Source organism: Pseudophryne corroboree, chromosome 7, assembly GCF_028390025.1.
Source record: "Pseudophryne corroboree isolate aPseCor3 chromosome 7, aPseCor3.hap2, whole genome shotgun sequence".
Lineage (NCBI taxonomy): Eukaryota > Metazoa > Chordata > Amphibia > Anura > Myobatrachidae > Pseudophryne > Pseudophryne corroboree.
In genome coordinates this window covers 424,838,798-424,865,368 of record NC_086450.1, presented here as the reverse complement: position 1 = coordinate 424,865,368, position 26,571 = coordinate 424,838,798, and the positions used below count along the sequence as shown (strand labels likewise).

General features: G+C 48.5%; 1 protein-coding gene across 2 annotated transcripts in view; it reads left to right on the top strand.

Annotated features, from left to right (window-relative positions):
- Positions 1-24,732, top strand: part of COPS3 (COP9 signalosome subunit 3) — a 34,738-nt gene extending 10,006 nt beyond the window's left edge. For both annotated transcript variants that reach the window (XM_063934833.1, XM_063934832.1), the window contains exons 9-12: positions 112-198; positions 1,039-1,152; positions 1,570-1,650; positions 24,439-24,732. In XM_063934833.1, coding sequence (XP_063790903.1) covers positions 112-198; positions 1,039-1,152; positions 1,570-1,650; positions 24,439-24,492 — 336 coding nt within the window. In that variant the 3' untranslated portion in view covers positions 24,493-24,732. The remainder of the gene's footprint in view (positions 1-111; positions 199-1,038; positions 1,153-1,569; positions 1,651-24,438) is intronic.
- Positions 24,733-26,571: the final 1,839 nt, after the last annotated feature.

Below are 26,571 nucleotides of genomic sequence, written 5' to 3'. Positions count from 1 at the left end.
CATCCAGACATTATGTATGGAAAAGATAATTGATTGTTCTGCAGTCTGGTCTACGTAAAGGACGCTGGGAGGAGAAGCTCTGCTTATAAACGGCTTGTGTTTCTCTTACAGACATTTCTCACCCTCTCATTACAAGACATGGCCAGCCGAGTGCAGTTATCTGGCGCGCAGGAGGCTGAAAAATATGTTCTCTATATGGTAAGAAACTGCCCCCTGTAATCCCCCTGGTGCTGCTGATTGCTGACCGTGAAGGACTAGTCGTATTCCCTATGGGGAAACATGTAATGTTACAGTCATGGGGAGAATAGCATAGCTGGGTTATGCAAGGTCGCAGACTGCCATCACGTACTTTAGCAAGGCGTGATGTTCCTGATTTGAGTCGCATACTGTATGACTCTTATAACGGTTTCATTTTTTTATAACAGCGACTGGGTTTATATGGTGATCCTTGTAATGCAGGCCATACATGTAAGGTGTATTCGGGATGCCGATCGGGTGACCCTGATTGCCATTTCTCGGGGGGGGGGGGGATCGGCAAATTCCGGCATGTTCAAAATTCCTGACTCGCTGATTCCGATCAATTTTAGGTCGGAGTTGGCAAATCGGGATTATCCAACACGTTTTATTTTGCCAATCACCCAAACCAGGCATCTGCAGAACTGGGAATTGTTTCAATAGATGTACGGAACCCTTAAGCCTTGCATGGCTTTCCTTACAGCTGCTCCCAGCACCTTTTGTGAGTAGTGAAGAGGGAGTTAGGAGCAGCGTGGCGGTTGGATTTGGGGGGGGGGAGGGGGGGGGTGTCGGACCAGAATGGTTTGAATGGGGGTGAGGGGGGAGTGAATCAAAGTGCTCAAATGATTGCAAGACATTGGATATTGCATTCTGGCCTTGGATGCAGACTGTCTGCTTTGAGATATTCTGCTTGCCAGCTTGATCTCTATAAAGTGCCAAGTTGGTAAGAAAAAGGAGTTATATAAATCATTGTGAGTATATATAAGCTTTTATTGTAACCACATTTTGTCCGCTGACCTACAGATAGAAGATGGAGAAATCTTTGCAAGTATTAATCAGAAAGACGGGATGGTTTGCTTTCATGATAATCCAGAGAAATACAACAATCCTGCGATGCTTCACAATATCGACCAGGAGGTAAGTGGGTCATTTCTGTGCCTTGGTCTGGGGCGACCATGGGTCTTCATTAATCTTTATGGGAGTAAAACAGAAGGCCTATGATATGTAAACCTACTGTGTTATAAGAGTGAGATTTAGCACATTGTACAGTGTTTTGTGTGTGTGTGTGTGTGTGTGTGTGTGTGTGTGTGTGTGTGTGTGTGTGTATAAAATGTTTCATTGAGCAGTGTAGTTTTGCTGGATTACATTAGAAGTGTGACATGTAATGGATATGGTGATCCGTTGTTTGGTCCCTAATTCCTTCCATTATAATAACACAGCGGTCAGACTCGGGGCTATGTTCCTAGATATTGCTTTGCTACTGGCTGCCAGTCCTTGTAGAACACACACAGCCTGTTTATGGTAATCACTGCGTATTGTTCGTGTCCTCACCAGATGCTGCGCTGTATAGATCTTGACGACCGGTTAAAAGCAATGGATCAAGAAATCACAGTGAACCCACAGTTTGTTCAAAAGGTAATTATTAGTGGATTAATTTACTGTATCTGTGTGTGTCTAGCTCTACCATTTACCCTGAGCACCAAATGGGTATGGATAGGTTATACCAGGTGGCCAACATCATTTACGTTCCCCTATAATTTTTTTGTCTTTCATGTAAATAGGGTACTGTTATGGCATATACCATGTAAACACTTAGGGGAGAATTCAAATCTTATCGCACCCCGGTCTCTTGTCTAAAGTGACGGGAGATCGAGGGGTGATATTCAAATACGCCCATTACACTCTGGTTTAGGCGCGCAAAGCTCCTATACCCGGCTAAAGTAATGGGCACGACCTGTTTGGGAGATCAAACGGGTCTCTATACGCACATTTCAGCTCCCATCCCCGGGGGTAGTGAGCTCAAATAAACTTGTTGCACCTGTCGGCAGCCACATTACAACATTAGATTACTGCCGACGGGCGCGATTGCGGACGGGGGGGGGGTGTTTCAATCTGTCCCTTAGCATAAATATCTATCGCTATCATTCTCTCGCTTGGCATTCTGAGATTTGTAGTTCTACAAACTACTTGGCTTAAATAAGGAGAATGATTGGTATATGTAGGACATGTTGCTTCTGCCCATAACTTTATTACTGAAATCAGTGTACAGTCATAGGGCAGAATTGAAATCTTTTAGATGCCGACAGCCACTAGATTGTACCGAACGGAGATATTCATATAAAGCTCCGTTCGGGCACGATCGGCTGCTGGCGTCTACATTTCAGCTCACACCCACTAGGGGTGGCGAGCTGAAATGTGTGAAAAGTAAACCCGTTTGGGTCCCAAACTGCACTTTTCCCGATCGCGCCTAGTAGATTAGTCGCTGTACGCGGCTAACCCTTCACTAATGGGCTCGACCAGCCTTGATATGGGGCATTAAATGAATACCGTCCCCTGCGATCTACCGTCACTTTGGTTGTGTCTATGTTGCCTTCGTGCAAAGGACCTGGACGTGACAAAACGAGTGGGCAGGAGACAACTTCCGCCCTTACAGCTCCTAAATGTTTCCTTCGTTCTCCGTTCGTTTAGGGTATTTTTTTTTTCTATGCAGCATTGGACCGCTCGCCACGCATCGGGCTCGGTGTCTCGCTCCGCTTCGCTCGCCACACTTTACTATTCCAAATAGATTGTGACATGGACCCAGGGGGTTATGGGAAAGGTCCTTAGCGCGAAGAGAATCTAGACACAACCCCGTCACTTTAGACAGGAGATCGGATAGATAACTTTCTCTTTCATCCACTAGGGGACATTGGAGCTTCCTTAGACATTAGGGGTGTGAAGCTTGCAACCGGAGGTGTGGCACAATCTAAAATTAGTATTGTCTGCACAGCCGGCTCCTCCCCCTTCACATCCCTCCTCCCTCAGTTTTGAAAATTGTGCTAGGAGGTAGCACATGGAGCTTTGAGCTCCTGACTAAAAGATTTTATTTATTTATTTATTTTTCATCTCCTTTTGTCTTGATATGGGCTGCGTCACCCTATTGGAAAGGGAGACAAAAGCCACGGATCTGTGAGAGACAAAGATCCCTATTGAAGGGACCTGCATCTCGACTGAAATCAGAAAACTGTTTAATCATGGAAGCGGCTCCCTATGAAAAGGGAGACAAAGCCAGTGGTTCAGGAGACAAAGATCCCCTGTGAAGGGATCTGCATCTCCTGACAGGAGATCCTCACAGTGAGTACTGGTGTTTAAGAGTCCTAGTTTAGTTGGTAACTTAGCCCCCCCCCGTGTACTAATGCTGACTGAAGCATCAGATGGAGACACCCAGCGCCACTAAGGGTCCAAGTGGACAGGGTCCCGTAGCGCACGCCGGCAGGAGAAGCCGCAGTAAGAGGCTGACACACTCTGTGGAGTTCGGCTAGCCCTCCCGCGTTTCCCCCGACAGAACGTAGGAGAGGTCCCGCAGCGCACTCACTGCCAAGCCGCCGCAGTTCTTCAGCCACGGGTGGGCAGGGTAGGATATTGCGCAGAGTGGGGACCAGAGCACTATGCAGCACAGGGACCAGCAACACTCCCGAAAACACGATCTCGTGTTATCGTGGTGCTGGGAGTGCGGAAGCCTGTATTCACTTCACCCGGCTGCTGCAGAGTATCGCTTCCTGGCCGGCTGAGCCGCCTCTAATATGCGGCGGCGGGGAGATCATCAGCGCGGCAGCGTGGGCGCCCGGCAGTACGTTTGCACAGTTAGAATCAGCAGTGGAGATAGTGTGGCTCAACACACTAATCCCCCGAATACTCACACCAGAGACCCAGGTTCAGGCACCACCTCAGACAGTCTTATGGGATATGGGTAAAACTTAATGAACTATCCATAAAATTTCAGTGGCGGCCATCTTAACTAACAGATAGGCGCCGATCTGAGGGGCAGGGCTTAGCCCTCCCACTATTTCAGGTCATCACATAAGATTGACACCAGTACATTACATTATTGAGAGGGCTCCCTCTGCTGGTGTAAGTTAGTATAGAGGATCTCCTAAGAAATAATTCTGACTAAAAATATTTATATTTTCAAAGGACTTCTATTCAAAGATCCTGTGGAAAATATCCCGGAAGCAAGTTGGGCAGCCCCAGCAGAGTCGGCTGGTATTAAAATATATATATATATTTTTTTTTTATTTTTATTTTTTCCCTTTGGCAATTTTCCCTTTCTATATTAAGACGGGTAAAATTTGCCAGCTGGATCCGATCCCTTTGCTTCCGTCAATGATTACAGGCTTTCTCTTCCTAGTTTAAAGGGTGAAAGCGCTGCGTAGTACCCCGGTTGGGGGTTCAAACAATCTGTCTAAAGCATGCACCAGGGAGCAGTGCTCCGCCTAGGTCATGGAAAGATACCCTTGCAGACAGAATATCCAAGGAAATGGCGAAATGGTCTGCGGGTTTCTCCAAGAGAAGAATTTCTCATCAAGTTAACGCCGCCCGCACATACAGAACCGAATGTGCGCAAGGCAGTTAGAAGACCTCTTCCAGTTGCACCAATATCATAGGAGAAGGAGGGTCTTTTTATGGATTCGGGAGGTGAGTTGGTTGAATCTAATTTAGACGCTGATTCTCAAAAAGAGGATTCGGCAATATCGGGTCTTGATTCATTAATTTACGCGGTGGAAGACATCCTAAACTTTAAGGGAGAAGAGGTTAAGGAGCCTGAGGAATTCGACTTATTCGAATCCCAAAACCCGCGTTCAACAATTTTCCCATTCCTAAATCTCTCCAAGCTCAAAGGGAGGAGGCTTGGAAACAACCTGATTCAAGTAACGTACCCTTTTACCCAAGGGGGTAATGGATAAATGGGAGACTCCGCCGGTAGTGGATGCCTCCTTCGGAAGGTTGTCAAAAAAGACAATCTTACCGATTCCTAATGTAACGACTTTAAAGGAAGGGCTTTTGTAGCAGCAGGTGCGGCACAGAGACCTACGCTCATCTGTGTTTGGGTTAACAAGGCCATGGGAACATGGGCTATTAAGGAGGAAAATAGCTTGGAAGATATTACCCAACTGGCGGAACATATTCGAGACTCTGTTTCATTCTTGTGTCAGACCTCAAAGGATGCTAGCAGAATTGCATTGCGCACTGACACCAAGAAGACGGTGGAATCCATTCCCTTTGGGGTTGACATGTTTTTCGGTCCAGCCTTGGGCAAAGAGATTGCACAAGGCTACGGCAGGGAAGTCCACCTTCCTAACTACTCCGTATACGACAACCACTCCACAGGTTAAGAGAGGTTATTCGGGTCCAATGTTTAATTCATTCAGATCTCAGGCCTTTCGAGCCCGAGGAAGTGGTTTCGGTACACGGGCACGTGGGGGCAGAGGTAGAGGCCGCTCACAGGCAACACCCGGAACGCAGGTGAACCCTGCTGACAAGACCGTGGCATGACGATCTCCCAGCTCACTTGATGTCCCCTCTGGTGGGCACATGTCTGGAAGGTTTGCAACCTCACCAGAAGGTTGGATTAACAACACTACTGACGGCAATTCAGAAATTGCTGCGGTCAGAGGTCATTGTTCCAGTTCCCGCCTCCAGGAGAGGACGGGGTTCTATTCCAGTCTTTTGGTCGTGCCAAAACCGGACGGGACGGTCAGGCAGTTCCTCAATTTAAAAGTTTTAAACCAGTCTCTAAGGGTTTACAAATTCAAAGGGAATCCATCCAGTCGGTTATTGCATGCATACCTACATATCCCTATTTGGTTTCCCCACCACGCTTACCTAAGGTTGCACCGGTGAGGGATCGTTACCAATTCAGGGTTCTACCACTCGACCTATCATCAGTCCCAAGGATCTTCACGAAGATCATGGCGGTCAGGGTTGCAGGCTGAGGCTATTAGGGGTCACGATAATACCTTATCTAGACGATCTTCTGATCAAGGCCTCCTCTCAAGAGAAGCTGATAAAGGATGCTCAGACATCTCCCCGGTTTCTCATTCAACACGGGTGGATAGTGAAATTCCAAGAAATCCAACCTCATTCAAACTCAACGGATTCAGTTCCTAGGTCTCATCGTGGACACGGTGAAAATAAAATGAAACAGAAATAAAAATAAAAAAAGATCCAGGACATACAGCAGTTAGTGGCTCAGGTACTAAAGACACCGATGGTTGCTCTGCACTTCTGAGTACACCTTCTAGGGAAGAGGGTGGCGTTGTTCGAAACTCTCCAGTCCGGCAGACGTCACTCCCGACCATTACAGATAAGCCTCATTGCTCAGAGAGCAGGTTCGCACTGGCGTTATTCATCGGAGACTCCGACTCCAACCGAACGTACGAGTCTCCTTGATATGGTGGTCGTTACACAAGAATCTCGCAGAGAGGATCCTGACAACAGACGCCAATCTCGGAGGTTGGGGTGCCGTCTTAGAGGAACATCAGTTTCAGGACAGATGGACGTTACAGGAGAGCAGACTACCCATAAACATTCTAGAACTGAGAGCTGTGTACAATGCGCTTCTCTTAGCCGAAGACCTAGTCAGGGGTCAACACTTAGAAATACAGACAGACAATGTCACGACGGCGGCTTACATAAACCGTCAGGTGGACCAAAGAGCAGGATGGCGTTAAAGGAAGCCACAAGGATCTTGTTGTGGGCAGTACGGTGAAACGTCATCCTCTCGGCTGTGTTCATTCCAGGTGTGGAGAACTGGAAAGCGGATTATCTCAGTCGCCAGGACATGCAGCTGGGAGAGTGGTGCCTACATCCACAGATTTTCAACATGGTGGTGAGGAGATGGGGCCTACCTCCAGTGGACCTCATGGCGTCTTGGCTAAACCAGCAGCTGACCAGATATGTGTCCAGGACAAGAGATACAGCAACAGAAGGAGTGGACGCATTAACACTTCCTTGGTGTTACAGGAGGGTTTAAATTTTTCCACCCTTCCCCCACATACCCAGAGTTCTGATAAGGTTGAAACAAGAGCGAGTGTGGACGATTCTAATCGCACCAGATTGAACCCGCAGGAGTTGGTATTCAGACCTGCGACGATTACTCGCAGAAGATCCTTGGCGGTTATCTCAGAGATAGGACCTGCTGTCTCAGGGACAGTTCCATTACCCAGTCCTGACCAGGCTGCGTTTAACGGCGTGGCTATTGAAACCCAGATCTTACGGAACAGAGGAATACCACGAACGGCCATTCTTACGATGATTGGCGCTAGGAAACCGGTTACAGCCATGCACTACTACAGGATTTGGAAGAGGTGCATGGACTGGTGTCAAGAACGTGGGTGGCATTGGGCGAACTTCCGTTTATCCAGACTTCTACTCTTCATTCGGGCCGGTCTAGTTTTAGAACTGAGGCTGGGCTCGCTGAAGGTTCAAAATTTTGGCTCTCCACCCTATTTCTCTATCGTCCTAGTGGATGCTGGGGTTCCTGAAAGGACCATGGGGAATAGCGGCTCCGCAGGAGACAGGGCACAAAAAGTAAAGCTTTTTCCGATCAGGTGGTGTGCACTGGCTCCTCCCCCTATGACCCTCCTCCAGACTCCAGTTAGATTTTTGTGCCCGGCCGAGAAGGGTGCAATCTAGGTGGCTCTCCTAAAGAGCTGCTTAGAGAAAGTTTAGCTAGGTTTTTTATTTTACAGTGATTCCTGCTGGCAACAGGATCACTGCAGCGAGGGACTGAGGGGAGAAGGAGTCAACTCACCTGCGTGCAGGATGGATTGGTTTCTTGGCTACTGGACATCAAGCTCCAGAGGGACGATCACAGGTACAGCCTGGATGGTCACCGGAGCCACGCCGCCGGCCCCCTTGCAGATGCTGAAATCAGAAGAGGTCCAGAATCGGCGGCTGAAGACTCCTGCAGTCTTCTAAAGGTAGCGCACAGCACTGCAGCTGTGCGCCATTTTCCTCTCAGCACACTTCACACGGCAGTCACTGAGGGTGCAGGGCGCTGGGAGGGGGGCGCCCTGGGAGGCAAATGAGTACCTATAAAGGCTAAAAATACCTCACATATAGCCCTAGAGGCTATATGGAGATATTTAACCCCTGCCTAATTTTTCTAAATAGCGGGAGACGAGCCCGCCGGAAAAGGGGCGGGGCCTATCTCCTCAGCACACGGCGCCATTTCCTCTCACAGCTCCGCTGGTCAGGACGGCTCCCAAGTCTCTCCCCTGCACTGCACTACAGAAACAGGGTAAAACAGAGAGGGGGGGGCACATTTATGGCGATATTTTGATATAACAAAGCAGCTATAAGGGAGCACTTATTATAAGGCTATCCCTGATATATATATAGCGCTTTTGGTGTGTGCTGGCAAACTCTCCCTCTGTCTCCCCAAAGGGCTAGTGGGTCCTGTCTTCGTTAGGAGCATTCCCTGTGTGTCTGCTGTGTGTCGGTACGTGTGTGTCGACATGTATGAGGACGATATTGGTGTGGAGGCGGAGCAATTGCCAAATATGAGGATGTCACCCCCTAGGGAGTCGACACCAGAATGGATGCCTTTATTTATGGAACTACGGGATAGTGTCAACACGCTAAAGCAGTCGTTTGACGACATGAGACGGCCGGACAATCAATTAGTGCCTGTCCAGGCGACTCAAACACCGTCAGGGGCTGTGAAACGCCCTTTGCCTCAGTCGGTCGACACAGACCCAGACACAGGCGATGACTCCAGTGGTGACGGTGACGAATCAACCGTATTTTCCAGTAGGGCCACACGTTATATGATTTTGGCAATGAAGGAGGTGTTACATTTAGCTGATACTACAGGTACCACTAAACAGGGTATTATGTGGGGTATGAAAAAACTACCTATAGTTTTTCCTGAATCAGAAGAACTAAATGACGTGTGTAATGAAGCGTGGGTTGCCCCTGATAAAAAGCTGATAATTTCAAAGAAATTATTGGCATTATACCCTTTCCCGCCAGAGGTTAGGGAGCGCTGGGAAACACCTCCTAGGGTGGACAAGGCGCTAACACGCTTATCTAAACAAGTGGCGTTACCCTCTCCTGAGACGGCCGCACTTAAAGATCCATCAGATAGGAGGATGGAAAATATCCAAAAAAGTATATACACACATGCAGGTGTTATACTACGACCAGCTGTAGCGACTGCCTGGATGGGCAGTGCGGGGGTAGTTTGGTCAGAATCCCTGATTGAAAATATTGATACCCTGGACAGGGACAATATTTTACTGTCGTTAGAACAAATAAAGGATGCATTTCTTTATATGCGTGATGCACAGAGGGATATATGCACACTGGCATCACGGGTAAGTGCTATGTCCATTTCGGCCAGAAGAGCTTTATGGACGCGACAGTGGACAGGCGATGCGGATTCAAAACGGCATATGGAAGTTTTGGCGTATAAAGGGGAGGAGTTATTTGGAGTCGGTCTATCAGATTTGGTGGCCACGGCTACAGCCGGGAAATCCACCTTTCTACCTCAAGTCACTCCCCAACAGAAAAAGGCACCGACTTTTCAACCGCAGCCTTTTCGTTCCTTTAAAAATAAGAGAGCAAAGGGCTATTCATATCTGCCACGAGGCAAAGGTCGAGGGAAGAGACAGCAACACGCAGCTCCTTCCCAGGATCAGAAGCCCTCCCCGGCTTCTACAAAAGCCTCAGCATGACGCTGGGGCTTCTCAAGCGGACTCGGGGACCGTGGGGGGTCGTCTCAAAAATTACAGCGCGCAGTGGGCTCACTCGCAAGTAGATCCCTGGATCCTGCAGATAATATCTCAGGGATACAGGTTGGAATTAGAGACAGATCCACCTCGCCGTTTCCTGAAGTCTGCTTTACCAACGTCCCCCTCCGAAAGGGAGACGGTGTTGGAAGCCATTCACAAGCTGTACTCTCAGCAGGTGATAGTCAAGGTACCTCTTCTGCAACAAGGGAAGGGGTATTATTCCACTCTTTTTGTGGTACCGAAGCCGGATGGCTCGGTAAGGCCTATTCTAAATCTGAAGTCCTTGAACCTGTACATAAAGAAGTTCAAGTTCAAAATGGAGTCACTCAGAGCAGTGATAGCGAACCTGGAAGAGGGGGACTTTATGGTATCCTTGGACATCAAGGATGCGTATCTCCACGTTCCAATTTACCCCTCACACCAGGGGTACCTCAGGTTCGTTGTACAAAACTGTCACTATCAGTTTCAGACGCTGCCGTTCGGATTGTCCACGGCACCTCGGATCTTTACAAAGGTAATGGCCGAGATGATGATTCTTCTTCGAAGAAAAGGCGTATTAATTATCCCATACTTGGACGATCTCCTAATAAGGGCGAGGTCCAGAGAACAGCTAGAGATGGGATTAGCACTGTCTCAGGAAGTGCTAAAACAGCACGGGTGGATTCTGAATATTCCAAAATCCCAGTTAATGCCGACAACTCGTCTGCTGTTCCTAGGGATGATTCTGGACACGGTTCAGAAAAAGGTTTTTCTCCCGGAGGAAAAAGCCAAGGAGTTATCCGAGCTTGTTAGGAACCTCCTAAAACCAGGAAAGGTGTCTGTACATCAATGCACAAGAGTCCTGGGAAAAATGGTGGCTTCTTACGAAGCAATTCCATTCGGCAGATTCCACGCAAGAATTTTCCAAAGGGATCTGTTGAACAAATGGTCAGGGTCGCATCTTCAGATGCACCTGCGGATAACCCTGTCTCCAAGGACAAGGGTGTCTCTTCTGTGGTGGTTGCAGAGTGCTCATCTATTGGAGGGCCGCAGATTCGGCATACAGGATTGGATCCTGGTGACCACGGACGCCAGCCTGAGAGGCTGGGGAGCAGTCACACAAGGAAGAAACTTCCAGGGAGTATGGACGAGCCTGGAAACGTCTCTTCACATAAACATTCTGGAACTAAGAGCAATATACAATGCTCTAAGCCAGGCAGAACCTCTGCTTCAGGGAAAACCGGTGTTGATCCAGTCGGACAACATCACGGCAGTCGCCCATGTGAACAGACAGGGCGGCACAAGAAGCAGGAGTGCAATGGCAGAAGCTGCAAGGATTCTTCGCTGGGCAGAGAATCATGTGATAGCACTGTCAGCAGTGTTCATCCCGGGAGTGGACAACTGGGAAGCAGACTTCCTCAGCAGACACGATCTTCACCCGGGAGAGTGGGGACTTCATCCAGAAGTCTTCCACATGCTGGTAACCCGTTGGGAAAGACCAATGGTGGACATGATGGCGTCTCGCCTCAACAAAAAACTGGACAGGTATTGCGCCAGGTCAAGAGATCCGCAGGCAATAGCTGTGGACGCGCTGGTAACGCCTTGGGTGTACCAGTCGGTGTATGTGTTTCCTCCTCTGCCTCTCATACCAAAAGTATTGAGAATTATACGGCAAAGAGGCGTAAGAACGATACTAGTGGTTCCGGATTGGCCAAGAAGGACTTGGTACCCGGAACTTCAAGAGATGATCACGGAAGATCCGTGGCCTCTACCTCTAAGGAGGGACTTGCTTCAGCAGGGTCCCTGTCTGTTTCAAGACTTACCGCGGCTGCGTTTGACGGCATGGCGGTTGAACGCCGGATCCTAAAGGAAAAAGGCATGCCGGAAGAAGTCATTCCTACTTTGATTAAAGCAAGGAAGGAAGTAACCGTGCAACATTATCACCGAATTTGGCGAAAATATGTTGCGTGGTGCGAAGATCGGAGTGCTCCGACGGAGGAATTTCAACTGGGTCGATTCCTACATTTCCTGCAATCAGGATTGTCAATGGGTCTCAAATTGGGATCTATTAAGGTTCAAATTTCGGCCCTGTCGATTTTCTTTCAAAAAGAATTGGCTTCAGTCCCTGAAGTCCAGACCTTTGTTAAGGGAGTGCTGCATATACAGCCTCCTGTGGTGCCTCCAGTGGCACCGTGGGATCTCAATGTGGTTTTGGATTTCCTAAAATCTCATTGGTTTGAACCACTAAAAAAGGTGGATTTGAAATATCTCACATGGAAAGTGACCATGCTTCTAGCCCTGGCTTCTGCCAGGAGAGTGTCAGAATTGGCAGCTTTATCTTACAAAAGCCCATATCTGATTTTCCATTCGGACAGGGCAGAACTGCGGACTCGTCCGCATTTTCTCCCTAAGGTGGTGTCAGCATTTCATCTGAACCAGCCTATTGTAGTGCCTGCGGCTACAAGTGACTTGGAGGACTCCAAGTTACTGGACGTTGTCAGAGCATTAAAAATATATATTGCAAGGACAGCTGGAGTCAGAAAATCTGACTCGTTGTTTATATTGTATGCACCCAACAAGATGGGTGCTCCGGCGTCTAAGCAGACGATTGCTCGTTGGATCTGTAGCACAATCCAACTTGCACATTCTGTGGCAGGCCTGCCACAGCCTAAATCTGTAAAGGCCCACTCCACAAGGAAGGTGGGCTCATCTTGGGCGGCTGCCCGAGGGGTCTCGGCATTACAACTTTGCCGAGCAGCTACGTGGTCAGGGGAGAACACGTTTGTAAAATTTTACAAATTTGATACTCTGGCTAAGGAGGACCTGGAGTTCTCTCATTCGGTGCTGCAGAGTCATCCGCACTCTCCCGCCCGTTTGGGAGCTTTGGTATAATCCCCATGGTCCTTTCAGGAACCCCAGCATCCACTAGGACGATAGAGAAAATAAGATTTTACTTACCGATAAATCTATTTCTCGGAGTCCGTAGTGGATGCTGGGCGCCCATCCCAAGTGCGGATTATCTGCATAAATTGTACATAGTTATTGTTAACTAATTCGGGTTATTGTTGAAGGAAGCCATCTTTCAGAGGCTCCGCTGTTATCATACTGTTAACTGGGTTTAGATCACAAGTTGTACGGTGTGATTGGTGTGGCTGGTATGAGTCTTACCCGGGATTCAAAATCCTCCCTTATTGTGTACGCTCGTCCGGGCACAGTACCTAACTGGAGTCTGGAGGAGGGTCATAGGGGGAGGAGCCAGTGCACACCACCTGATCGGAAAAAGCTTTACTTTTTGTGCCCTGTCTCCTGCGGAGCCGCTATTCCCCATGGTCCTTTCAGGAACCCCAGCATCCACTACGGACTCCGAGAAATAGATTTATCGGTAAGTAAAATCTTATTTTCAACAGCGGTAAGCGTACTTGCCGGAGGTTCAAACCTATTTACAGGGGGTTCTGAGTATGCAGCCCCCTTTTTCGTCCTCCTATTGCACCAGGGGACTTAAATTTGGTGTTAAGATTTAGTAAAAAAAAAAAAATTTTAATCACCTACTTTTGAGCTGTTAGCAAGAACAGACCTGTGATATCTCTCTTGGAAGGACTCGTTATTGCTTGCCTTGGTTTCGGCCAGGCGGGTTTCTGAGTTGGGAGCCTTATCGTGTATGAAGCCCTCCTTTTTATTTTAACTTTTCATGAGAATAGGGCTGAACTCCGTACAAGAGCGGATTTCCTGCCTAAAGTTGTTTCGGGGTTTCACGTAAACCAGCCATTTGTGGTTCCATCTTTCCAGGGTCTCGCAGATGGGTACGTGTTGTCCGAGCTTTACAGGTATACGTACAAGTTACGTCGTCCTTCAGAAAGTCGGACCATTTGTTTTTTCTTTATGATGGGCCTAAGAAGGGTTGGCCAGCATCTAAGCAGTCTTTGTCCAGATAGATTCGACTTGCCATTCGGCAAGCTTTTCATTCCTGTGGCAAACAGGTTCTGGTTCAGACGGGTGCTCATACCACCCGATTAGTGGGTGCCTCCTGGGCAGCTGCCAGAAGTTTTTCCACTTCTCAACTTTGCAGTGCGGCGACGTGGTCCTCAGCCCACACGTCCGCAAGATTTTACAAGTTTGATACCTTTGCGACCGAAGATTCCCAGTTCGGACGTTTGGTTTGGCAGGTTACTGACAGCACTCCCTCCCTGGGGGATAACTTTGGGACGTCCCCTAATGTCTAAGGAAGCTCCAGTGTCCCCTAGTGGATGAAAGAGAAAAGAGGATTTTGGTACTTACCGATAAATCCATTTCTCTGAATCCTCTAGGGGACACTGGACGCCCGCCTCGGTGCTGTCGACCTGCAGAGTTTATGGTTCTTGTTCAAACAGTTCGTTCAAAAAGTGTTAGTTTTTCGGTTAAAGAAGTTTCTTGGATGCTGCTTGATTTGTTGTACAGTTCGGTTCCTCACCAGGTGCTATAGTATCATGTCCTATTCTCTCAGTCAAATTTTCAAAACTGAGGGAGGAGGGATGTGAAGGGGGAGGAGCCGGCTGTGCAGACAATACTAATTTTAGATTGTGCCACACCTCCGGTTGCAAGCTTCACACCCCTAATGTCTAAGGAAGCTCCAGTGTCCCCTAGAGCACAGGTACTCAAACTCGGTCCTCAGGACCCCACACAGTGCATGTTTTGCAGGTATCCTCACAGAATCTCAAGTGAAATAATTAGCTTCACCTGTGGACCTTTTAAAATGTGTCGGTGAGTAATTAATACACCTGTGCACTTGCTGGGTTACCTGCAAAACATGCACTGTGTGGGGTCCTGAGGACCGAGTTTGAGAACCACTGCCCTAGAGGATTCTGAGAAATGGATTTATCGGTAAGTACCAAAATCCTCTTTTTGAATTCCCCCCATATTGTTCACATTCACAATTTCCTGAACATTATGTGGGTGTGATACATCTGACCGGTGGTTGTGATGCTGGCGGTCACATGGCCGACACCGGTATCCCGACCTTCAGAATGCTGACTGGTGAAAGGGAAATTATCTTACCCATCCCCTGTCCCCTTCCCTAACCCGCCTGGGGTGGCGCGGCTAGTTAGCCGTGGGGCTATGGCTAACCAACCAACTACCCCCCAATCATTCATGTGTCCACATTCTGAATGTGGACACAGGCCTGATTTTGAGTAGGGAATATAGAAAGAGTAACTGTGCACCTGGACACACAATACTGCAGTGCAGGAAATGCAAATACATTTTTCTTGCATGCAGAGTAAATGCAGGCTGCATTTACGTGTAGCTCACAAATGCTGGTCAGCTTTAGCTTTACGCTGCAATTTAAATTTGATTATGAACGCGTCCTTCCCAGATCTAAATCTCTCTGCACATGTTGCATATGCCCCACCTGCAGGGCAATAGGGTTTTACCAAGGTGCAAAGTTACTTGCTCTTTCTTACTGTATTCTTAACTCAGTATCTAGACCAGAGGTTCTCAAACTTGGTCCTCGGGGGCACACACAGTGCATGTTTTGCAGGTCTCCTCACAGAATCACAAGTGAAATAATTAGCTCCACCTGTGGACCTTTTAAAATGTGTCAGTGAGTAATTAATACACCTGTGCACCTGCTGGGTTACCTGCAAAACATGCACTGTGTGGGCCCACGAGGACCAAGTTTGAGAACTTCTGATCTAGACCCATAGTGAATGTGGAACTCTTATACCACGTCCCTGACTTCTGTGATTCATCCCACTACCTTTTCCAAGGTTGTCACTTGCCTATAAATGGAACTTGAGAAAAGCAGCAGTAACTGGAGATCTGTGCCACCTTATACAATTGGCATCACTTCTGTTTCATTTTGGTATACAGTCTAAAGTTGCATTTCTCTGGATTTTTACTTAATGCCACATATAGCTTGTAACATCCTAAGGAACGGGGCAGATGTATTAAGCTTGGAGAAGTGATAAAGCAGTGATAAGTGGAAGGTGATAACGCACCAGCCAATCAGCTCATGTCAGTTTACATATTGGAGCTGATTGGCTGGTGCGTTATCACCTTGCACTTATCTCTGCTTTATCACTTCTCCATGCTTAATACATCTGCCCCAGACTTTATGGGGTATATTTACTAAAATTCGTATATTTCTCCGAAAAAGGTCAAAGATCAATCACGAATGACATCGACAGTGTAAAATTGCAACTTTTTGAATTGATTACGACTAATTTACTAAGCTGCCGTATTTTGCCTTTTCGGGTTTTCCGATGTCATTCGTGTTTTTTTTCTGTTTTTTACGGCAGTGATTAGCAAAACACTGCCGACTTTTTCAAAATGAATCTCGGCCGGATCTGTGTGATCCGTGCTGGGGTTCATTTTTTTTTTTTTTCTCTGACGTCCTAGTGGATGCTGGGAACTCCGTAAGGACCATGGGGAATAGCGGCTCCGCAGGAGACTGGGCACAAAAGTAAAAGCTTTAGGACTACCTGGTGTGCACTGGCTCCTCCCCCTATGACCCTCCTCCAAGCCTCAGTTAGATTTTTGTGCCCGAACGAGAAGGGTGCACACTAGGTGGCTCTCCTGAGCTGCTTAGTGAAAAAGTTTAAGTATAGGTTTTTTATTTTCAGTGAGTCCTGCTGGCAACAGGTTCACTGCACCGAGGGACTAAGGGGAGAAGAAGCGAACTCACCTGCGTGCAGAGTGGATTGGGCTTCTTAGGCTACTGGACATTAGCTCCAGAGGGACGATCACAGGCCCAGCCATGGATGGGTCCCAGAGCCGCGCCGCCGGCCCCCTTACAGAGCCAGAAGACTGAAGAGGTCCGGGAAATCGGCGGCAGAAGACGTCCTGTCTTCAATAAGGTAGCGCACAGCACCGCAGCTGTGCGCCATTGCTCTCAGCACACTTCACACTCCGGTCACTGAGGGTGCAGGGCGCTGGGGGGGGGCGCCCTGAGACGCAATAAAAACACCTTAGATGGCAAAAAATACATCACATATAGCTCCTGGGCTATATGGATGCATTTAACCCCTGCCAGTTTTTCCTTAAAAAAGCGGGAGAAAGGCTCCGCCCCCTTCTCGGCGGCCTATCTCCTCAGCACACAAGCGCCATTTTCCCTCACAGCTCCGTTGGAGGGAAGCTCCCTGGCTCTCCCCTGCAGTCCTGCACTACAGAAACAGGGTAAAACAAGAGAGGGGGGGCACTAATTTGGCAGATAAATCAATACAGCAGCTATATAAGGGAAAAACACTTATATAAGGTTATCCCTGTATATATATATAGCGCTCTGGTGTGTGCTGGCAAACTCTCCCTCTGTCTCCCCAAAGGGCTAGTGGGGTCCTGTCCTCTATCAGAGCATTCCCTGTGTGTGTGCTGTGTGTCGGTACGTTGTGTCGACAGGTATGAGGAGGAAAATGGTATGGAGGCGGAGCAATTGCCTGTAATAGTGATGTCACCCCCTAGGGAGTCGACACCTGACTGGATGGTCTTATGGAAGGAATTACGTGATAGCGTCAGCACTTTACAAAGGACTGTTGACGACATGAGACAGCCGGCAAATCAGTTAGTATCTGTCCAGGCGTCTAAAACACCGTCAGGGGCTCTAAAGCGCCCGTTACCTCAGATGGTCGACACAGACCCAGACACGGACACTGACTCCAGTGTCGACGGTGAGGAAACAAACGTATTTTCCAGTAGGGCCACACGTTACATGATCACGGCAATGAAGGAGGTTTTGAACATTTCTGATACTACAAGTACCACAAAAAAGGGTATTATGTGGGGTGTGAAAAAACTACCCGTAGTTTTTCCTGAATCAGATGAATTAAATGAAGTGTGTGATGAAGCGTGGGTTTCCCCCGATAAAAAACTGCTAATTTCTAAAAAATTATTGGCATTATACCCTTTCCCGCCAGAGGTTAGGGCGCGTTGGGAAACACCCCCTAGGGTAGATAAGGCGCTCACACGCTTATCAAAACAAGTGGCGTTACCGTCTCCTGATACGGCCGCCCTCAAGGAGCCAGCTGATAGGAAGCTGGAAAATACCCTAAAAAGTATATAAACACATACTGGTGTTATACTGCGACCAGCAATCGCCTCAGCCTGGATGTGCAGTGCTGGGGTGGCTTGGTCGGATTCCCTGACTGAAAATATTGATACCCTGGACAGGGACAGTATATTACTGACTATAGAGCATTTAAAGGATGCATTTCTATATATGCGAGATGCACAGAGGGATATTTGCACTCTGGCATCAAGAGTAAGTGCGCTGTCCATTTCTGCCAGAAGAGGGTTATGGACGCGACAGTGGTCAGGTGATGCGGATTCCAAACGGCATATGGAAGTATTGCCGTATAAAGGGGAGGAGTTATTTGGGGTCGGTCTATCGGACCTGGTGGCCACGGCAACGGCTGGGAAATCCACCTTTTTACCCCAGGTCACCTCTCAGCAGAAAAAGACACCGTCTTTTCAGGCTCAGTCCTTTCGTCCCCATAAGGGCAAGCGGGCAAAAGGCCACTCATATCTGCCCCGGGGCAGAGGAAGGGGAAAAAGACTGCAGCAGGCAGCCTCTTCCCAGGAACAGAAGCCCTCCCCCGCTTCTGCCAAGTCCTCAGCATGACGCTGGGGCCTTACAAGCGGACTCAGGTACGGTGGGGGGTCGTCTCAAGAATTTCAGCGCGCAGTGGGCTCACTCGCAAGTGGACCCCTGGATCCTGCAGGTAGTATCTCAGGGGTACAAATTGGAATTCGAGACGTCTCCCCCTCGCCGGTTCCTGAAGTCTGCTTTACCAACGTCTCCCTCCGACAGGGAGGCGGTATTGGAAGCCATTCACAAGCTGTATTCCCAGCAGGTGATAATCAAGGTACCCCTCCTACAACAGGGAAAGGGGTATTATTCCACGCTGTTTGTGGTACCGAAGCCGGACGGCTCGGTGAGACCTATTTTAAATCTGAAATCCTTGAACACTTACGTACAAAGGTTCAAATTCAAGATGGAGTCACTCAGAGCAGTGATAGCGAACCTGGAAGAAGGGGACTATATGGTGTCTCTGGACATCAAGGATGCTTACCTCCATGTCCCAATTTGCCCTTCTCACCAAGGGTACCTCAGGTTTGTGGTACAGAACTGTCACTATCAGTTTCAGACGCTGCCGTTTGGATTGTCCACGGCACCCCGGGTCTTTACCAAGGTAATGGCCGAAATGATGATTCTTCTTCGAAGAAAAGGCGTCTTAATTATCCCTTACTTGGACGATCTCCTGATAAGGGCAAGGTCCAGGAAACAGTTAGAAGTCGGAGTAGCACTATCTCAAGTAGTACTACGACAGCACGGGTGGATTCTAAATATTCCAAAATCGCAGCTGATTCCGACGACACGTCTGCTGTTCCTAGGGATGATTCTGGACACAGTCCAGAAAAAGGTGTTTCTCCCGGAGGAGAAAGCCAGGGAGTTATCCGAGCTAGTCAGGAACCTCCTAAAACCAGGCCAAGTGTCAGTGCATCAATGCACAAGGGTCCTGGGAAAAATGGTGGCTTCTTACGAAGCAATTCCATTCGGCAGATTCCACGCAAGAACTTTTCAGTGGGATCTGCTGGACAAATGGTCCGGATCGCATCTTCAGATGCATCAGCGGATAACCCTGTCTCCAAGGACAAGGGTGTCTCTCCTGTGGTGGTTGCAGAGTGCTCATCTTCTAGAGGGCCGCAGATTCGGCATTCAGGACTGGGTCCTGGTGACCACGGATGCCAGCCTGAGAGGCTGGGGAGCAGTCACACAGGGAAGAAATTTCCAGGGCTTGTGGTCAAGCATGGAAACGTCATTTCACATAAATATCCTGGAACTAAGGGCCATTTACAATGCCCTAAGTCAAGCAAGGCCTCTGCTTCAGGGTCAGCCGGTGTTGATCCAGTCGGACAACATCACGGCAGTCGCCCACGTAAACAGACAGGGCGGCACAAGAAGCAGGAGGGCAATGGCAGAAGTTGCAAGGATTCTTCGCTGGGCGGAAAATCATGTGATAGCACTGTCAGCAGTGTTCATTCCGGGAGTGGACAACTGGGAAGCAGACTTCCTCAGCAGACACGACCTCCACCCGGGGGAGTGGGGACTTCACCCAGAAGTCTTCCACATGATTGTGAACCGTTGGGAAAAACCAAAGGTGGACATGATGGCGTCCCGCCTCAACAAAAAACTGGACAGATATTGCGCCAGGTCAAGGGACCCTCAGGCAATAGCTGTGGACGCTCTGGTAACACCGTGGGTGTACCAGTCAGTGTATGTGTTCCCTCCTCTGCCTCTCATACCCAAGGTACTGAGAATCATAAGAAGGAGAGGAGTAAGGACTATACCCGTGGCTCCGGATTGGCCAAGAAGGACTTGGTACCCGGAACTTCAAGAGATGCTCACGGAGGACCCGTGGCCTCTACCTCTAAGAAAGGACCTGCTCCAGCAGGGACCCTGTCTGTTCCAAGACTTACCGCGGCTGCGTTTGACGGCATGGCGGTTGAACGCCGGATCCTGAAGGAAAAAGGCATTCCGGATGAAGTCATCCCTACCCTGATCAAAGCCAGGAAGGATGTAACCGTGCAACATTATCACCGTATTTGGCGTAAATATGTTGCGTGGTGTGAGGCCAGGAAGGCCCCTACAGAGGAATTTCAACTGGGTCGTTTCCTGCATTTCCTGCAAACAGGACTGTCTATGGGCCTAAAATTAGGGTCCATTAAGGTTCAAATTTCGGCCCTGTCGATTTTCTTCCAGAAAGAACTGGCTTCAGTTCCTGAAGTTCAGACGTTTGTCAAGGGGGTACTGCATATACAGCCTCCTTTTGTGCCTCCAGTGGCACCTTGGGATCTCAATGTAGTTTTGGGGTTCCTAAAATCACATTGGTTTGAACCACTCACCACTGTGGACTTAAAATATCTCACATGGAAAGTGGTAATGCTGTTAGCCCTGGCTTCAGCCAGGCGTGTCTCAGAATTGGCGGCTTTATCCTATAAAAGCCCTTATCTAATTTTTCATACGGACAGGGCAGAATTGAGGACTCGTCCTCAATTTCTCCCTAAGGTGGTTTCAGCGTTTCACTTGAACCAGCCTATTGTGGTACCTGCGGCTACTAGGGACTTGGAGGACTTCAAGTTGCTGGACGTAGTCAGGGCCCTGAAAATATATGTTTCCAGGACGGCTGGAGTCAGAAAATCTGACTCGCTGTTTATCCTGTATGCACCCAACAAGCTGGGTGCTCCTGCTTCTAAGCAGACTATTGCTCGTTGGATTCGTAGTACAATTCAGCTTGCACATTCTGTGGCAGGCCTGCCACAGCCAAAATCTGTAAAAGCCCATTCCACAAGGAAAGTGGGCTCATCTTGGGCGGCTGCCCGAGGGGTCTCGGCTTTACAACTTTGCCGAGCAGCTACTTGGTCAGGGGCAAACACGTTTGCTAAATTCTACAAATTTGATACCCTGGCTGAGGAGGACCTGGAGTTCTCTCATTCGGTGCTGCAGAGTCATCCGCACTCTCCCGCCCGTTTGGGAGCTTTGGTATAATCCCCATGGTCCTTACGGAGTTCCCAGCATCCACTAGGACGTCAGAGAAAATAAGAATTTACTTACCGATAATTCTATTTCTCGTAGTCCGTAGTGGATGCTGGGCGCCCATCCCAAGTGCGGATTGTCTGCAATACTTGTACATAGTTATTGTTACAAAAATCGGGTTATTATTGTTGTGAGCCATCTTTTCAGAGGCTCCTCTGTTATCATGCTGTTAACTGGGTTCAGATCACAGGTTGTACGGTGTGATTGGTGTGGCTGGTATGAGTCTTACCCGGGATTCAATATCCTTCCTTATTGTGTACGCTCGTCCGGGCACAGTATCCTAACTGAGGCTTGGAGGAGGGTCATAGGGGGAGGAGCCAGTGCACACCAGGTAGTCCTAAAGCTTTTACTTTTGTGCCCAGTCTCCTGCGGAGCCGCTATTCCCCATGGTCCTTACGGAGTTCCCAGCATCCACTAAGGACTACGAGAAATAGAATTATCGGTAAGTAAATTCTTATTTTTTTTAAATAAACACTGTTAAACTTTTAAAAAAATTGCGTGGGGTCCCCCCTCCTAAGCATAACCAGCCTCTGGCTCTTTGAGCCGATCCTGGTTGCAGAAATATGGGGAAAAAATTGACAGGGGTTCCCCCATATTTAAGCAACCAGCATCGGGCTCTGCGCCTGGTCCTGGTTCCAAAAATACGGGGGACAAAAAGAGTAGGGGTCCCCCGTATTTTTAAAACCAGCACCGGGCTCCACTAGCTGGACAGATAATGCCACAGCCGGGGGTCACTTTTTTATATAGTGCCCTGCGGCCGTGGCATCAAAAATCCAACTAGTCACCCCTGGCCGGGGTACCCTGGGGGAGTGGGGACCCATTCAATCAAGGGGTCCGCCCCCCCCCCCCCCCAGCCACCCAAGGGCCAGGGGTGAAGCCCGAGGCTGTCCCCCCCCATCCAATTGGCTGCGGATGGGGGGCTGATAGCCTTTTGTGAAAATGAAAAGATATTGTTTTTAGTAGCAGTACTACAAGGCCCAGCAAGCCTCCCCGCATGCTGGTACTTGGAGAACCACAAGTACCAGCATGCGGCGGAAAAACGGGCCCGCTGGTACCTGTAGTACTACTACTAAAAAAATACCCCAAAAAAGACAAGACACACACACCTTGAAAGTAAAGATTTATTACATACATCCACACAAACATACAAACATACTTACCTATGGCCCCACGCAGGTCGGTCCTCTTCTCCAGTAGAATCCAAGGGGTACCTGTTGAATAAATTATACTCACCAGCTCCAGGGTCCCAGGCTCCTCGTAGCATCCATTTGTAATCCACGTACTTGATTAAAATAAAAAAACGGAGAGCCGAGCCACGCACTGAAAGGGGACCCATGTTTGCACATGGGTCCCCTTTCCCCGAATGCCAGCAACTCACTCTGACTTCTGTCTAAGTGGGTTTCTTCAGCCAATCAGGGAGCGCCACGTTGTGGCACCCTCCTGATCGGCTGTGTGCCACTGTACTGACTGACAGGCAGCACGCGGCAGTGTTACAATGTAGCGCCTATGCGCTCCATTGTAACCAATGGTGGGAACTTTCTGCTCAGCGGTGAGGTCACTTTCGGTCAACCGCAGGGCAGAAAGTTCCCACCATTGGTTACAATGGAGCGCATAGGCGCTACATTGTAACACTGCCGCGTGCTGCCTGTCAGTCAGTACAGGAGCACACAGCCGATCAGGAGGGTGCCACAACGTGGCGCTCCCTGATTGGCTGAAGAAACCCACTTAGACAGAAGTCAGAGTGGGTTGCTGGCATTCGGGGAAAGGGGACCCATGTGCAAACATGGGTCCCCTTTCAGTGCGTGGCTCGGCTCTCTGTTTTTTTATTTTAATCAAGTACGTGGATTACAAATGGATGCTACGAGGAGCCTGGGACCCTGGAGCTGGTGAGTATAATTTATTCAACAGGTACCCCTTGGATTCTACTGGAGAAGAGGACCGACCTGCGTGGGGCCATAGGTAAGTATGTTTGTATGTTTGTGTGGATGTATGTAATAAATCTTTACTTTCAAGGTGTGTGTGTGTCTTGTCTTTTTTTGGGTATTTTTTTAGTAGTAGTATTACAGGTACCAGCGGGCCCGTTTTTCCGCCGCATGCTGGTACTTGTGGTTCTCCAAGTACCAGCATGCGGGGGAGGCTTGCTGGGCCTTGTAGTACTGCTACTAAAAACAATAGCCTTTTGTGAAAATGAAAAGATATCAGCCCCCCATCCGCAGCCAATTGGATGGGGGGGACAGCCTCGGGCTTCACCCCTGGCCCTTGGGTGGCTGGGGGGGGGGACCCCTTGATTGAATGGGTCCCCACTCCCCCAGGGTACCCCGGCCAGGGGTGACTAGTTGGATTTTTGATGCCACGGCCGCAGGGCACTATATAAAAGTGACCCCCGTCTGTGGCATTATCTGTCCAGCTAGTGGAGCCTGGTGCTGGTTTTAAAAATACGGGGGACCCCTACTCTTTTTGTCCCCCGTATTTTTGGAACCAGGACCAGGCGCAGAGCCCGATGCTGGTTGCTTAAATATGGGGGAACCCCTGTCAATTTTTTCCCCATATTTCTGCAACCAGGATCGGCTCAAAGAGCCCGAGGCTGGTTATGCTTAGGAGGGAGGGACCCCACGCAATATTTTTTAAGAAAATAACCACTTTCCCACCCCTTCCCACTGATATACATGCACGGATCTCATGGATCCCTGCATGCCTATACAATCACGGATTAAAAAAGCAGGTCTGTTTTTTTTTTTTTAGCACTTTTTTACGAGTTGTAATTTTTCACGGCAGTGTTTTATTTTTTTTTGCTTTGCACTTCTTAGTAAATGACCGAGATTCATACTTAAACAGCCGCGTTTTGACCGATGGTGTATTCATTCGTAATTATTTTCATGGACTACCCAAAAATTACGAATGCCCTCATCACTGCCGTGATTTGAGTTTAGTAAATTACCGAGATGACACTTTGATGAAAAAACGGCATCTCGGTCAAAATCGGGACCTTAGTAAATATACCCCTATGTGTTAACTAGTACTTCTATAAAGAGGCATCAGCACACAGTTTACATGTTGCAAGTAACAGATCCTCCTGTGTGTAACCGGCACTATTGTGTGTTGCAGAGCATGGGTTCCCAAGATGACGACTCAGGAAGCAAGCCGTCCAGCTACTCCTGAAGGGGGGAGAGGACCCTGCACCCCTGAGGTTCACAATGTGGATTGTCAGCAATGCAGAACTTTCTGATAAAACACATCTTCAATAAAAAACTGGGAGAAACACCAACTCTCTGCCTGGACATTTTAACTAAAAAAAATGAAAACCAATATTTATGAAGTTTTCTCTCAGTCCTGTATGCGTTCAGTTATACTCCGGAATGGAAAAACAACCTATACAAAATAAAGTATGTTGTGAATTTGTCTCTGGAAAACCACTTCATTTATAGCAGAAGCTCTTTCATGTGAGATTCTTGTACACATAAATAAGACAGTCCAGATGTAGGACTTTCATTTAAGTTAAACCATGGGATCACTATGGCACACTGAGAACTGAACTATATTGTGGAGAAATATTTAAAGCGTGGACTTCCTCTTTCGTGCTGGGGAACACTGCGACCGTAGGATTAGAGAGGAGGCTGGAGGAGTAGGCACTAAATAGGACTTTCTGGATTACCATTTATAAAGCTTTTACTTTTAGTATATATTGTAACAGTTTCTGTGTTATGAAATGGGGTGTTGTACGTTATGGCGACAACATTGTAGACCAGGTATGTCAAACTCATAGTCATCCAGCTGTTGTGAAACTACAAGTCCCAGCATGCTTTACCAGCTAATCAGTGGAAGGTATGCTGGCAAAGCATGCTGGGACTTGTAGTTTCACAACAGAGGGCCACGGGTTTGACATGCCTGTTGTAGACCATTTTCTGGTCGGCACCTTAATCCTGGCACCTCAGTGCCGACACTGTTAGGGTAATTAAAGCATTAGTTATACGGCAACACAAGTGTGTCAGCATTATAACTGTGAGGATACTGATAAAGCTGCATGTTTACAGTTAGACTACCGGCCGCTTTAAACTGCTCTAAATAACGTGTGCAGAGAGAGTTAGATTTGGGTGGGTTATATTGTTTCTGTGCAGGGTAAATACTGGCTGCTTTATTTTTACACTGCAATTTAGATTTCAGATTAAACACACCCCACCCAAATCTAACTCTCTCTGCCCATGTTATATATCCCCCCCCCCCCCCCTGTAGTGCACGTGGTTTTACCCAACTGCTATCAAATTTGCTGCTGCGATCCACTCTGAATTAGGCCCTATGTGACAGCAGGTTGTTCCTTCTGTACTTTTCTTTTTCATCCACTAGGGGTCACTGGAGTACTCTTGGGATATGGACGGCTTCCGCAAGAAACAGGGCACTGAATATTTAAATTTAGAACTCTCCACCCCTACATATCCCAGAGTACCTCAGTGTTTTTTCTGTGCTCATGCACTAACAGAGGCTTGTGTGGGGATCCACACTTTTCTTTGAATATTTCTCTGACGTCCTAGTGGATGCTGGGACTCCGTAAGGACCATGGGGAATAGCGGCTCCGCAGGAGACAGGGCACAAGAATAAAAGCTTTAGGATCAGGTGGTGTGCACTGGCTCCTCCCCCTATGACCCTCCTCCAAGCCTCAGTTAGATTTTTGTGCCCGAACGAGAAGGGTGCAGGCTAGGTGGCTCTCCTGAGCTGCTTAGAATAAAAGTTTATTTTAGGTTTTTTATTTTGTGAGTCCTGCTGGCAACAGGCTCACTGCATCGTGGGACTAAGGGGAGAAGAAGCGAACTCACCTGCGTGCAGAGTGGATTGGGCTTCTTAGGCTACTGGACATTAGCTCCAGAGGGACGATCACAGGTTCAGCCTGGATGGGTCCCGGAGGCGCGCTGCCGGCCCCCTTACAGAGCCAGAAGAGCGAAGAGGTCCGGTGAAATCGGCGGCAGAAGACGGTCCTGTCTTCAACTAAGGTAGCGCACAGCACTGCAGCTGTGCGCCATTGCTCTCAGCACACTTCACACTCCGGTCACTGAGGGTGCAGGGCGCTGGGGGGGGGGAGCGCCCTGAGACGCAATATAACAGATATACCTTAGGTTGGCAAAAAGAAATACATCACATATAGCTCCTGGGCTATATGGATGTATTTAACCCCTGCCATTTTTCCAGAAAAGAGCGGGAGATAAGGACGTCGTGAAGGGGCGGAGCCTATCTCCTCAGCACACAAGC